At 44.7% G+C, this 15,775-nt stretch overlaps 1 protein-coding gene across 2 annotated transcripts in view; it reads right to left on the reverse strand.

Annotated features, from left to right (window-relative positions):
• Positions 1-4,811: 4,811 nt before the first annotated feature.
• Nedd9 (neural precursor cell expressed, developmentally down-regulated 9) overlaps positions 4,812-15,775 on the reverse strand; it is a 117,198-nt gene continuing 106,234 nt past the window's right edge. For both annotated transcript variants that reach the window (XM_038334873.1, XM_038334871.1), the window contains exons 3-7: positions 13,172-13,273; positions 12,587-12,688; positions 10,270-11,511; positions 8,901-8,990; positions 4,812-6,692 (exon numbers count right to left, since the gene is read on the reverse strand). In XM_038334873.1, the coding sequence (XP_038190801.1) occupies positions 6,183-6,692; positions 8,901-8,990; positions 10,270-11,511; positions 12,587-12,688; positions 13,172-13,273 (2,046 nt within the window). In that variant the 3' untranslated portion in view covers positions 4,812-6,182. The remainder of the gene's footprint in view (positions 6,693-8,900; positions 8,991-10,269; positions 11,512-12,586; positions 12,689-13,171; positions 13,274-15,775) is intronic.

A 15,775-nucleotide genomic window follows, 5' to 3' on the forward strand; every position in this document is an offset into this window, starting at 1 on the left:
TATCCACTGGCCCCAACGCAATTGCTTTAAAGTCTTTTACAATTGAAAAATCAGAAGGTCTGGAGAGAAGGCTCAGCAGTTAAGAGCACTGGCTGCTCTTCCAGAGGACCTGGGTTGAATTCCCAGAACCCACAGGATGCTCACTACTGTCTGTAACGTAAATTACAGGGATTCTGATGCCCTCTCCTGGCTTCCTTGGACACTAGGCATCAACAGGGCACACATACATACATGCAGGCCAAACACCCCTACACGTAACATTTTAAAAAATAACAAAATAATTAGATGTGTTTTATTTTTTTTCTTGAGTAAGTGTTTAGAATTAGAATTGCTCAGCTATGTGTCAACCATTGTCTGTGGTGGTTGGGTCATTTCATAATCCCTCTGTCAGTATGCCAGGGTTCTGATATTACTAATTATTACTGATTTTGTTTGTTTGCTTGTCTTATTTGTTACTGAGAGAGAAACGCCAAGATCTCTACGCACCATTACAGAGTTTCATTTTTCCCCCATTTACTTCTGTCAGTTTTAACTTTATGTGTTTTGAGGCTTTGAGATTGGGTACTGTTGATTTATGAAAACTTTGCCCCTTGTGCATTGATTTGTGCACCATGACCTGTCCTCCTTGCTCCGTGCTGAATTCTACATTGTTTTACTACAGCAAGAACTAGGATGTGCGTTGCATATTTCCTCCCATCCCTTTGTTGTTATCTGTGCGTTTTCACTTAGATGGCGTGTCTTAAATAGCCTTGCTTCTAAAACTCTAATGGAAGTGTCTGGATTACTTACTTAAAAAGAGATTGTTGTGGCAGGCCGAAGCTGCAGTTGTGTGTTGTTTGACAAATGCACATGTGTGAGACCATCCATAACATCTAGAAAATGGATGTTTTCCCTCAGTTGTATCCCCCTGGGCCCCTTTGAAATTAACACCTTCTATCCCTTCTCTCCCCCAGTGGCTACTGATATTCTGCCATTATGTATCAGTTCGTGCTTTTTTTTTTTTTTTTTCAAATCCAGCTATGTAGCCAGGCTGGTCTCAAACTTCTACATACTGTATCCATCTTCTCTGTGTTGGGATAACAGACATGCAATACAACATGGGCTGGTGCTTATAATTTCTAAAGTCTTATTTCAGTAGAACCATAGCATTTACTATAGGGTTTTTGGTATTTTTTCATCATAGTAATTTTGAAATTTGTTCATGTTGGGTTTTTATTTTGACTGTGTGTGTGTGTGTGTGTGTGTGTGTGTGTGTGTGTGTGTGTGTGTGTGTTTAATGTGCAGGTATTTGTCTTGGGTAAAGCTTTTATTGCTGTAATAAAACACTATGACCAAAAGCAACTTGGTGAGGGAAGGGCTTATTTAGGCATGCAGTTATAGTCCCTTACATAGGGAAGTCAGGGCAGGGACCCAAGGCAGGAACCCGAAGGTAGGAACTGAAGCAGAAGCCATGGAGGAGTGCTGCTTACTGCCTTGCTCCTCATGGTTTGCTCAGTCTTTCTTATGCACTACAGGACCACCTGCCCAGGGGTGGCACCACCGAAAATGGTCTAGGTCCTCCTACATCAATCATTAAGTAAGAAAATGCCCCATAGACTTGCTTGCAGGTCAATATTTGAAGGCATTTTCCCAATTGTGATTCTTCTCTACTCAGATAACTCTAGCGTGCGTTATGTTTGAAAAACACAGTGAAGACAGTATTACGTGGGCAGGCAGGAACATTGTGCCTCCACCAAGATGGACCTTCAGGTCCGTGCTAACTTTTGTTGTTACATACAGAAGTGCAATATATCATTACATAAGCCTTTGTATGTTTGTATTAATGTCTCTGGGATAAATACTTAGGAGAAGAATAAATAGATCACCAGCAGGCCGAGTTCTGGTTTTGATTGCTGATCTATTTTTCAATGCATTTGTGTCATTTCTCATCCCTACCACTGGTTATGAGAGTAACCTTTCTCAGCGATATTCACAATCACTTTTCTCTCCAATCAGTGCATTGAGTGTGGTTTTTATTCATTTATTTATTTCCCATATGTCTTTGTTGGTGAAGTTTCTGCTGGGAATTTTTTGCCTCATTAAAATGTTGCTTCTCTCACCCGCTGCGAAACCCTGGCTGATGTTTGTGGCACAAGAATGTTGGCTGCAAGGAGGCTTGAATTTTGTTTTTCTTTTTAAAATTTCACTTCTTACCCTTGTGGGTATGGATGATGTGAGTGTGTGAGTGTGTGTGTGAGCATGTGTGTATGTATGTTGTGTGAATGTGTGTATGAGTGTGTGAGAGAGTGTGTGTGAGTGTGTATGAGTATGTGTGAGCGTGTGTAAGTGTGTATGTGTGTGAGTGTGTGTGAGTGAGTGTGAGTGAGTGTGTGTGCGTGTGTGTGAGCGAGGGTAGATTAATGTGTGGAGGTTGGGGGATAGCTTTCTGGAGTCTGTTCTTTCCTTTTACAGTGGGTTCTAGGTATCAAAGTCAGATCGGTAGGTTTTTATGGCAAGCATCTTTAACTACCCATGTTGCTGGCCCCAACTGACCGGCCAAGCAACCAACCAACCTTTTTTTCTTTGAAGCAGAATGTATTTTATTTACTACTTCACAACTTTATACATGGAAACAATATATTTTGATCATATCCCCAAACTCCCACGTCTCAGGTACCCCTAACATGTCTTACTCACTTGACACTCTCTCCTGTTTTGTTTTTGTTAACCCATCAGGGTCTGATTACTGCTGCCTGTTGTGATGTCAGCTGGTCTTACTGGCCTGTTCTTGTGGAGATCACCGTGGCTGCAGTGAGCTCATCGTGTCCAGAATTAATTTTCTCTTTTAAGAGCCTCTTTAGGAAACATTAAAAAGGATTTATTTACCTTTATTTATGTATTGGGTATTTTTCCTACATGTGTATCTGTGCACCATGATTATACAATGCACAGTATACACAGAGGACAAAAGTGGGTGCTGGATCCTTTAGAACTGGAGTTATAGACAGGTGTGAGCTGCCATATGGGTGCTGGGAATTGAACCCAGGTCCTCTGGAAAATCATTTAGTGCTCTTAACTGCTGAGCCATTGCTCCAGCCTCGAGAGTAAATATTTTTGAGTTTAAATTTGTGCAATTATATTTATGAGGCTTTTTCTATTTATGAAATTGTTATCCGCAAAAGTTCATAAAAGTTTTTCTTACATTTTCCCTAGAAGTCTGAAAGTTTTACATTTATGTCTCTATTCCATGCAAGTTAATTTTTGTGCAGAGTATAACATTTTTCTCCATAGAGAGATTTGGTTGATTTGGCACTATTTTCTCCCCAAAGGCGTTCCATCTACCCCATTGGAATACCTTACTTTTTTGTCAAAAATCACTTATTTCCTTTACGTATGGACAAAAATATACAGGTGTTATGGTTGGATTTTGAAATTCCATCCACAGGTGTGCTTGTTTGAACACTTGATCTTCAGCGAGCAGCCCGATTTTATAGGTTGGGGATACTTTGAGACAGATCCTGGAGTAGATTGGGCCATCTAGGTGCCATCCTAGCCTCACGTGCAGCCTGTTTGCTTCTTGAGCCAACAAGATGTGAGCAAGCCATGATGCAAGCAAGCCTCCACTGCCAGTAACCAAGGCAACATCCCGATCTTCCCAGATGGACAGACTGACTTCACCCTCTAAACTGGGAGTCCAAAGAAAACTCTACTCCATTGTTTCTATAAGATATTTTTTGTGGCAATCACAAGAGAAGTAATTAATACACAGGTGTATTCAAATACTTTCTATGCCTCAGTGGTTAGGAATTCATGCGGTTAGGAATCTATTTTCCTTCTAGTTTGCTTGGAATCATTTTCTTTGTGCCTACCCCAGAATGAAAAAAACAAAGCCCACTGCTGAAACTACTCGAGCAGTCACACCTACAGAGTAGAAACAGAAACCACCCCTTCCTCGCTAGGTGTGCGGGTGCTGTAGCCAGATGTGGTGGCGCACACCTTGAATCCCAGAACTCTGGAGGCAGAGACAGGCAGATCTCGGTGACTTCAAAGCCAGCCTCATCTACATAAAGTCTATGTAGACCAATTTGACTTTCTATACTCAGTGAGCCCAGATGGGTCGATACTTAATCCCATGATAAAGACAGACACATGGAAAAGAAACCCAACGACTCTGAAGAGAATGATCTAAAAATTTAATAGCTGGTATATACAAGATGACAACAGGAAATACAAACCGGAGAGTTTGGTTTTGACAATGTGGAATGTCACCGCTCAGGGTAAGACAAGGCAGCCCTCTCCCAGAGAATACACATCGTACAGTAAGAAGTCCAAGCAAACCCTTCCCGACTTTATCCAGTGGTTCCGATGCGCCATGAACCACTTCCTCCATCCGCACACAGTGAATTGTGGTCCCACAGCTCAGCTGTTCATCTTCTGGCATCTCAGAGCTTTAAGAACTGCAGTTGTAGTTTGTTTTAAAAAGCACCATCTCTTTAAAAACTTCCTCTGATTTAAAAAAAAATTACACTGAGGTCCCACGTTCTTCCCAAGCCCCTCCCTGTGTTTGTAATTTGGTTGTTTAAAACAAATAAGTCAAGACATACATAACACCTGCTGGGTGGTGGTGGCGCATGCCTTTAATCCCAGCTTTGGAAGGCAGAGGCAGGCAGATCTCTGTGACTTCGAGGCCAGCCTGGTCTACAAGAGCTAGTTCCAAGAGAGCTAGGGCTGTTACACAAAGAAACTCTGTCTCAAAAACCCAACCAACCAACCAACCAACCAACCAACCAAAGAAACAAACAAAAACACACATGAAAACCAAAACAAAAACAGCATCAAAGAAACTTTTATAACAAACAAAAACACATCTCCAAATAGGCCGGAATGGAATAATTTTCACAGACAGAGACTACAAGAATCATACTTCTCGGCTTGGTCACAAAGAAATAGGGGAATAGTTCGTCTGCCCATGGTGAGTCTGGTGGCGCTGGTGCCTGTGCTGTGTCCACACAGGATGTGTGAAGAGACAGACTGCAGGATCGGTGCTGTGACTAGCTGTCACATGGTGACATGCCATATCCACAAGGTCCACGGCCACAGGGGGTGTGACGATCAGATACCTGCAGCTGTTCTGAGTGTTGGGTATGCATAGGGAAGTTTTCAGAAGGGTGTAGGGTACATCAAGCAATGAGAGAACAGGAAAGGGCCTGGTGGCTCCACAGTCCAGTGGCTCAGGAGCTGCCATTTTCCTCTGGATAATGAAGGTAGAAACCCCTCAGAGAGCCCTTTATTCAGTGACTGGCAGTTGGAAACATCCCCTTTTGTCTACAATCCCAGTCTGACGTTATCTTTATGAATTCCCACTGTCAGTTTTTTAAAAAATTCAACTCTAAAAGCACCTGTTAGAAAACCTAGTGGCTTAATCGCTCACACATGCAGCCCCGTGGAAACAATTGTTCTCTCTTTATTGTAGCTTTCTTGCTGAGTTGAAAGAGCATAGTCACAGCTGTGGACAGTCTCAGACCAGCACGTGTGCCTTGCTTCTCTCTAGCTCTCGAAACATTGCGCCTTAGGTAACTTAGATTAATGTATACTTTTTGAGCCTCTCTCTGTCCCTCCCCTCCCCCCTTAGCCTTTTCAACCAGATTGGGGTAATTTACCATTGTGTTAAAGAGAGTCAAGTTTGAAAAGTGTTTTAGATAACAACAAGTCATACCATGACTTGCTATGTGGGAGGTGAACACTATGAGCTTCAGATGGAGTGTGCTGGGCTCAGCTCACCACTGACACATGCCGAGTAATATTACATCCAACGGGTATAATTTTCTACAAACCCCAAACAATGCAGCATTAGGAGGTGCTTACTAAGGTGCTTCTTAATTCATGTTTTTAATGGAATGTATCAGACACACATCTACAAACAAATATGGATACATAGGCATAGACAAACACGGACACATTTCTGTACAGCTTATGCCTTGGATACTTATATGTATATATAAGAACCACACAGGGGGGAAAAAAAGAGATTTCCCACTTCAGCTCCCTGAATTGATGAAACTCGACTAACTCACACAAAACGTTAAAACATTTCATTTTCATATAAAATATCTACAAAAATAGATAACCTTTACAAAAACCAGATTGTATTTCCAGTTTTCCTTAGTAATTATTCCCTCGGTCCTTTCTGCCTCTTTTGCTTCTCAGAAGGTGGCCATCTCCAGCAAGGAACGCTTGAACAGCTGCGCGTTTCTGGACAGATCAGTTACCTGGTGCACCATCTCCTGCAGGGCCGTAGTGCTGGGGTAGTGGAGGGCGGCCATCTTGGTTGCCGTCACTATCGTCTTGAGCTGTTCACAGAGCTGGTTGCTGGAGTTCCTGACTTTATTCCGAATGTCCGGGGCCGCCACCTGCCTCGTCAGAGTGTCTCCAATGAATACCAGTTTGTGTGCGCTGAGAATGACAAACTTGCTGTGTGCCACAAAGATCCGTGGGGGTTGGGCCGAGCTGACGCAGCTGAAGAGGGCGTCGATGGCGTTGAGGAGGGATATGAAGTGGGTCTCGCATTGGTCGTAGTAGAAGCAAAGCAACTGCCTATCCTGAGCACCCACGCTGTTGTTTGTGGTTGGGAGGGTCTGGGAGGGCTTCCACTTGGACATGTCGTTCTCCACGGGCTTGGTGATTTCTTGTTCCAACAGCTGGAACTGACTCAGCTGGAAGGAAGATAAGAGGCTTCGTTAGGGGCAAAACATGCATTGTAAAGGGAAAGAAATATGGCTGTGGAGTCAAAAAGATGTCAGTTTCATCTTTAATAGATGCCAGCTCCTCAGGAGCTGTGTACTTAGCCAGGCTTGCTTCCTAAATCGTACAACACAGACCCTGGGAAGATGACCCCTAAGGGATCCTCCAACCCTGACCTGGGATAACACCATCTGTCTTTTTCTCCTTCGAATTGGAAGGCGATGTTGGGTTTAAAGCCCAGCCTCACCTTCTATGCCATTATGAGGGTTCAGTGAATTACTGTTATTCACAAAGTGCTTGAAATAGTGTTTGGTGAATTGCAGGCTCTGTGTAAATATTTCTTAAATGTTGAGAGAAGGCAAGGGAAAAGCAGATGCAGTGACCTTTCTGTCAGAGGCATCATTGACACTTTGCTACTTCTGGGGGTAGGTCCTGTCTCTCTCTTCAAGATGGAAAATTCATGAAGATTCTCTATTTCTCCTGTCCTCTCTGTCATTATGACACTTTACTGCAGCAAAGTAATATAAATGTACACCTACTTAGGGAAAGGATACAAGGAAATCCAAGCATTAATTGTTTATCGTACTTTATGGCATGCGTGTGTTGGGCAGAGGACAATTTCTGACAGGTGGTTTCTAGGGATCAAGCTCAGGTCATCAGGTAGAAAGTTCCCGACACTGGGCCATTTCAATGGCTTGGGTATCCGCTTTTTTGATGCTCTCCTTTGCATCCCTAACTGGACTGTGGTTTTAAGCTGAAGTGATAATTTCTAGTTATTTTCCTAAGAATCCTGAGATCAGGACTCAGTTAATCTCTCACCCTGATTCGGAGCTGAGTCAGAACAGGGACAGCTCCATCCTGCTCTCCCCAACCCTGAGAAGGGCACAGTCAGTTTTGTATTCCACAGAATTTACTTTCTCCTTAGGAATTACTTTAGTGTGTGCTAGTTCCCTCCAACTCTGCTGTCTAAGGGGGCCAATTGCCGATGTAAGCAGAGCAGATACAGGGTGGTGTTCCAACATTATTTGATAATAACAAATTTAATTTCAAATTATTTGTTCGTGGAGGGCAGCACTTTCCCGTTTTGTAGAGAAGGAACTGAAATTTTGGCCCATTATGTGATGTTCAAGTCGACACACCTGTTGCCTAGAAACAAGGGGTTGAACTCAGGTTTTCCAAAGACATCTTGTCACTTCATGTTGTGATGTCGTGAAATAGCTCATCTGTTATTTCATTCCATCCTAAAGAGTGTGTATCCTTAGTCCATCTCTCTCTGCTTTCATGTCCTTGGCATTCATATCTGTCCTTGCGTGCTGTGCTCATTAAACTTTTGCGTGAACTGCCCTGTGAAGAGCCCTTGGTAAATGGACTTGGACCTGTCTCACTAACAAGAAAAATACAGGTAGAGGGATGGGGTTGAGGAGAGAGTTAGAATCCAACTCTTTTAAGGAATTTGAGAACCACAGAAGGGTGTTGACCATTAGCTAAGGAATTCCACATGAAATGCCATCTACAGAAAAAGCTTCGGAGCGAGGCACAATGGCACACATCACAATCCCGCCACTCAAGAGGTTGAGAAACGAGAATATCAAGTTTGAGGCCAGCGTGAGCTACATAGGGAGACCTTACCTGAAGTATAACATAACAAAGCAGAGCCCCCATAGAAAGGGCTTTGAGAGTCCATTTGTGAGGTTTATAAAGTCAGACGGGACCTGTGTGAGGAGGTGACTACAGACAGTGTTGAAGAGTAGAGGAGAGCGAAGCAGATATTGGAAGAGAACCAAGAGAAAACCAAGGAGAAACCATAGCCCTGTTCCTGTCGGTCCTGGCTGCATCTTTATCCTCCTGAACTTCCTCACTGTGGCCTTAACAGAAAACCAATTAGCTTGGGCCAGCTTGACTAGGACTTGTATCTTGAGACCAAAGGCTTTAACTCAAATAGTCCTAATGTGCCACGTATTAACAGGCAGAGCCCGAACAAACCCCATCATTTGGATGCAATCCAGAGATACTTGACTGGAGTCACAGACCACAAGCCTTCACTTGGTTCTTATGTCCTATTATACCCCTGGGACTTCATGCCGGTGGATGGGCAGGCCCCCAACCTTTTGAGTTCTCCATTCCCTACTAAGTGGAGCTCTTTCCTCCATGGAAGAGCCCACTGTTTTGTTTGAACTTACCTGATGATGCTCCAGCTGGGCCTTGTTCTGCTTGATGATGTTCTCTTTCTCCAAGAGCTCCTTCTGCTGTCTCTCAAACTCCTCCTTGCCCTATTGTTTTCAAGACAAATACTGCATTACTTCACCACCTGGAGTCACTTATGTGAACAGCTTCATTGACAAGGGCATTTAGACTCTCGTTAGCCACCGGCCATTTCCCTCATGTCCCGCTAGACATTATAAACACTGACAGGGACTTCCAGAGTTACTGTGGAGACAAGCTTGAAAAGGAAAGCCTGTTTCCAAGTAGGCCGCCTTTGTTGTTACTCCTTCTAGCTGGAGACCTTCCCAGGATCCTCTCTGCACTCTCTTCAGAAGCATTATTTTTCCATGGTTCTTTTTTAATGGGTTATATGTGAACCCATGCACTTTCAAACCAAGGTTAAAAAAATGGGTGCCTATTTCACTTCCAATGTCTTTAACTCTCCTGTATCTCTCTACCTGTACTTAGTATCCACCAGTGCACACCATCAGAAACCCAGTGAGAAGAATGTTAAATGCCTTCATGTAACCTAGGCCATTCCTCAGCATGAGATGAGGCTCAGTTGATCTCTTCTACTCTCTTGTGCCTGGGGGCTTTCAGTATTTAAGTTTTCAGCATAATCCATGGTTCTCAATCAAATGGGAAAGAATGGTAGAATAAGACACTACGTTAAATACTAGGTGCTAGATTATGATAGAGGGTTTGAATTCTTCAAAGCAGACAGGGAAATTTTCAGGTCCCCAGGGCAATTGGGAACTAGCACAGTTTACACTTCTAGGAAGCAGTTTGCAGAGTTTAACATATGTCGGCCAAGCTGTTGGCCAATTGGCAAATGATCACAGACCCTCTAAATCTGATGGGGCTGTGTGTCTTTGTAAGCAGCAACACACACACACACACACACACACACACAAACACACACACAATAGGCTTCAAGAGTTCCTTAGAAACTCTCTATATACAGATATTTCCAGTAGTTATTTTTCTTAACAATGACATGTTTTAAAACATTTCTTTGTGATGGACTGTCCCATGGAATTGTGCCATACACCAGTAGGGGAAGAATTGATGCCATGACTAGCAGACCCACTGTTCCCCATTGATGAGTCCCCTCCAGTTTGCCTGGGGTGTATACAGCCCTTTAGAGTTAGTGCATTCTCGAAACAAAATTCAGGCCCAGGGAGGTTAAATGAAGTGGCTGTACAATTTCTGTACAACCTCACCCTTAATTTTCACAACACTTGGACTAGCACTCAGCATGTTCTGCCCTTTGGCTGCCAAGCCCATAGACATTTGTCCTGGGCTCCCTGAATGTGTGTGTGTTGTTTATACTTCTGGTTGCCTTACCTGTAGGTGGACATAATCATAGTCATCCATCCAGCTCCTTTCGGAACCATCACTGCTACTACAGTCTGGTGGCTGGTCCTTGCCTAGAGTGGGAGGCAACGGCTTATCATCGACCTGGGCCTTGTAGTCACCGGGGCGCAGTGGCTGCATCTGGGACCCCGTATGTGTGTACTCGCTTGAGTTCATGATGCTGTCGGGCCCATTTTTCAGGTGGGAACTGCCTGGAGCTGCTCTAAAGAGAGTCTCTGCATAGGTGCTGATGGTGGTGGTGAGTTGCTTAGCATCATCTGGCACCGTCTTGGCTACCATCACAAACCGGTCCAGATCATCACATTTATTTTGGGGCTTATTGATAGCTAGGACATTCAGGGACCAGCTGCATTCATTCAAATCGTGGCTGGTTTGACTGAGAATCTGGTGGGAATCTTCTACCCTCTGGAGTTCCCGCTTCATTTTGTTGTGAAGGACCAGTTCTGGGAGGCAGGAGGCATTGGCTAGAGCTCCCTTGGCAAAATGGAGGTATTCTCGTAGAAACAGCTCCACCTTGTCCACTGCGGTGCGGATCTCATTGATGTGTCTTTCCATGTACCCATAACACCTCCAGTCCGTAGTGACCAGGGACATGAGGCCACAGACACCCATCTCCAGGGTCTGCTGGAGGCGATAGAGCTTCTCAATGGCCGTGTCTGGGTCCAGTAGGAGCCGTTTGTCCTGAGATGGGGAGGCTGACAATGAGGACTCCTTTGAGGAGGTGGAAGATGTGGACATGTTACTCCTGGTACTGCCAGTGCTGGAGAAGGAGAGTCGATTGATCCCATCTACCACATCCCGAGAGCCTTTGGCGTCTGCTGGGTTGTGCAGAGGGACATCGTAAACACCATCTCTTTCCTCTAGATTTGCCTTTTCACTGGTTTCTGTTGGTACCTCCAGAAACTGAACTCCTCGGGGGACATCATATGCATCACTCTGAGTGGCCCCGGACTGTCCCGGGTGAGAGGGTGGATGATGCACAGAGAGAGTCTGGTGTCTTCGTGCCATTGGTTCGGCGGCTCCTGGGGCGTCACAGGTGAATTTGGTGTGAAGGTCCTTCCCCGCTGTCTTGGTGCTGGTTGGAGGGATGTCATAAACCCCCTCCGGTCTCGTGTCTGGCCTTCCATCTTGTTTCATTGGAGAAGGGAAATCATATTCCTTTTCCCTAAGCCCTGCTTCATCCCGATAGGCTGATGGTGGAACGGTATAGACCTAGAAAGCAAGGAAAAGGCCAATTCATTTGTTCAGTTGGATCTTAGATGGAGGCAGAAAATGAACAGTCCATGAAGGTGTGATCCGGAGTCCATAGACCTCTTCTCTAGATCGTCTGCCTCCTCCCTCTCACCCTTCACTAATTTCAGAGGTTTCCCAGGGTGCAGCGTGATCCTGAGAGGATGTGTGCCCACATCCTTGCACATGGCAACCATTACCATTCTCAGTGGTGACTGGCTTCAGTGTAGAGCCCTAAGTTCTCACTGCTGGGTTGCGGTCTCAGGTTTCCAACCATTTACTGACTGTCCCACCCAAGTTGACCCATGGTGAGAGACAGAGGACATGATACATAGCACTGAAGAATCTGAGTTCTCTTCTTAACCATCAGATCATTTGTGGAGGTGCCCGAGTCTCCTTACTATTCAGAGGCACGGTTCCCTATCTAACTGTATTCAAAGGGTGGGTACTCTCGGAGATCAACAGAAGACAAAATGAGCTACCTCGTATGTGTGAACTGAGGAAGATGTAGATGAACAGTTCTCAACCTATGGATTGAGACCCCTTTGGGCAGTCAAACGACCCTTGTAGAGGGGCTCACACATCAGATATCCTGCATATTACAATTCACAACAGTAGCAAAGTTACAGGTATGAAGTAGTAATAGAAACAGTTTTATGGCTGGGGGCCACCACAACATGAGGAACTTTATTAAGGTTACAGCACTAGGAGGGTTGAGAACCACTGCTGTAGACCCTTCTAGAAAGATGAGATGTATTAGATACTGAAAACTGAACTCACTCTCTTCCCTTCTAATTGTCTCTCATTATCAACGCCTCTGTATTCTAGGGGATGCTCTAAATTTGTAATTATAATTATGAATTTTTGATGAATTGCTGTCTTCTCTCACTTGCTTCCTTCCCTCTTTCTCTTTTCTCACCCCCTCCCTCATGAAGATGACACCTCCCTTTTGGAGTATGCCATTCTCTCGTCCTATCCCAATGAATGAACACACATCAGCCCGCTCCATACACACAGAGATCCTCATCCGCACCCAGTTCTTTACCAGCTCACTTACCCCTTGAGTAGGGGGGATGTCATACACCCCTTGAGGCTTTATCTCTCCCACTGGAAATGAAAGCACGGGGCCTTTCACTGATGAAGGAGGGATGTCATATACCTAAAGAGAAACATTTGAGTTACCCAGGATGGAAATGCCATCTCTCACTTCTCTTGCTGCTGTTTCCCTGTGGATTGATCTATCAGGTCATATACAGACTGGGTCTTTAACAGCATCCCATACCATCAGGACACATCAGGGGTTTATGAAAGTGTCCTTTATGAATTATGCGTTCTTTGATTTGGATTGAATATGAAAATGATCTTCCATAAACTATCTACTCTATAATTTATACCACTAAATTGCAATTTCCAGAAATAAAATGGCAAAGTGATAAAGCAACAAGATATTTCTCAGATGGAAGATTAGACTTTCTGCTGGGGCAAACCCAGAGAACATGATCTAAATAACACTGGATTGGTCCCTGGACAGGCAGCTCAGAGCTCCATATGATGAGATTGTGAATGGTGACCTTTTCCTGTGTGGTCCTGAAGACATGCTACCCCGAAAGCCAGCTCCCCTGGTAGTGTTCCCATTGCCTACCCCTTGAGTAGTGTGGGAAGGAGGGACATCGTAGACATCCTTTTGGTATCTGGCTGGGTACTCGTACACATAGCCATGGCCAGTTCTCACTGGAGTGATCACCTGTGGGTGAAAATACACAGAGATGTCAAATGACAGCCCCGAGTCCTCAGCACCTCTTAGCCTGTAGTCAGGCACACATCCCTAATCAATCCCCCATAGAAAGGAGAGAAAAGGAAGGAAGGAAGAAATGGAAGGCAGACAAGGAAGAAAAGAGGATGAGAGGGAGAGAGAAAAGAAGACATGAAGATACAAGCTCAGAACATGAAGGAAGTGTCTGAAATATCATCATTGCCTTTGCTAAGAATTTTCCAAAAATCCCATTAAAGGTCATCAATAGAGTCTCAATTCCCTATATTCAAGGAGATATGAAATTGTCTTACATCATATAAATTATGAAAGTCAGGCTGGAGAGAAGGCTCAGCAGTTCAGGGCACTTGCTGCTCTTACAGAGGACCTGGGATTGGTTCCCAGCACCCACCATGCTGCATTCCCAGTCCTGGGGCACTGATCCCCTCTTCTGGCATCCAGTAGCACCAGGAACATGAATGGTGTATACATACATATTTATGCACACACACAAAAATCAGTAAGTCCCAGTAAAATAAAATAATGAACGTTTTAGCTGAGCCTTTTAGAGTAGCCAATGCACAACACTGGAGTCTGGAAAGGGCTCCGGGCCTTTTGTAAAGTACACAATACAAATAGTTTGGCCACTTAAAATTCCTCTCATACCTTCCCCAGTATGCTTCTTCATCTGATATGATTACTGTGATTATAGCTGACATTCCACGGGCCACTGCTCTAGTCCTTTCACAGAGCCGCTGATGAACAGCCCTGTTCTTATAACTGCCTGGGAGCATTCGCTCTAACTTACGAAACAAGGGAAACACAGTTCACATCAGTGTCTATAGGAGATTGGTTCCAAGATCCTTGGCTGCTCAAGTATACGGGGTGTGGTGTGTTGCATGTAACCTCCATACATCCCTGGGCACACTTAAAACCCTCTCCAAATTACTTTATGGTCTACAGTGCTTTACAAAGACTAAATCAAGAGATGGCATACCGTATTGTTTAGGGAACAATGACACAAGTCTGCACACGTTCAGTGCAGATGCAATTACTTTCTAAATACGTTTGACTTGCAGCTGGTTGTCTCCTCTGGTGTGGAACCCACGCTGCAGAGGATAAACGGTCCTGGTGTGGAGGCTCTCAGGAGCTCACAGCTTTGAAGTGTCCTGACCTGTGGTCTCTAATCATTTCCCCATTTCCACCAGGGAAGCAAGTGTCCCCAACAACATCTACATCCAGCAGGTATCAGAACTCACATACACTCACCATGGACTCTGGCATCTGGAGCCAACTCACCTAGTGGGTTAGTCTACTTACTATCCATTGCCCCTCCCTTCCTCTTTTCCTCCCTCCCTCCCTTTCTCCCTCCCTCCCTCCCTCCCTCCCAACCTCCCTCCCTTCCTCCCTCCCTCCTTCACTTTCTCTTCTGTGTGTCTATGTCAATGCACTCTATATGTACATACATGGAGAGCAGCAGTTAACCAACTTCATGTATCTTTCTCTACTTCTCTCCTGTCTGTCTGTCTGTCTATCTATCTATCTGTCTGTCTATCTATCTATCTATCTTGAGACAGCATCTCTTCACTGACCTAGAGCTCACCATTTGCCTTTCCCAGTGCTCACTGGGGTTATAGGCACATGACACCACACCTGGCTTTTCTAGGTATGTTGGGGCGTTTGAAATCAGGTCTTCACATTTTTTGTTGTTGTTGTTTGAGACAGGGTTTCTCTGTAGTTTTGAAGACTGTCCTGGAACTAGCTCTTATAGACCAGGTTGGCCTCGAACTCACAGAGATCCGCCTATCTCTGCCTCCCAAGTGCTGGGATTAAAGGTGTGCGCCACCACCGCCAGGCTAGGTCCTCACATTTGTACCGCAAACACGTTACCCACTGCTGGCTCCTATGTCCTGCTATGCACTGCGCTGGTAATTCTAAACAGGAGAGAAACACTATTTCAACTTAACTGATTTAATCGTCTCAGGGCTTGCAAATTGCCACAGTCTTATTTTTGCCTGACCCCCTACTACCAAGCCATTAACAGTGTCCATGCCAAAGACTGCCCACCATGTCTTTGAGAAGCGACACTGAAAATCAGGAGGAGCTGCCTGTTCCCGGGAGGCCCTCATCTTTCACCCTTTAACGCGAAAACTCTGGCGTCGGGCTGCCTACAAAACTATGTGAGAAATGTCCCGAGTCCATCTTAAGCTGAAGCGAGTGGAACACAGCCAAGTGTACCAGTGTCTGTACCCCAGGGGCTCCAAAACCTCCCTGTTCAATTTTGTTTAAAACGCCTGATGCTTACCACTGATTACTTCTTGCACTGAAGGTAAAAGAGATTAGTATGCAGCAAACATTTCCATGCAGTCTCTCCATTGTCTCGGGTTTAGAAAAGAAAAACAGCGCTTTAAGTTTGTTGGCATAGAGAGACAGAACCATTTTAGGAAGCAGCCATTGTATTGTGCGCAGCAAATAGTCCTTCATAAAGAAGGGGGT

This window comes from Arvicola amphibius, chromosome 6, assembly GCF_903992535.2.
Source record: "Arvicola amphibius chromosome 6, mArvAmp1.2, whole genome shotgun sequence".
Lineage (NCBI taxonomy): Eukaryota > Metazoa > Chordata > Mammalia > Rodentia > Cricetidae > Arvicola > Arvicola amphibius.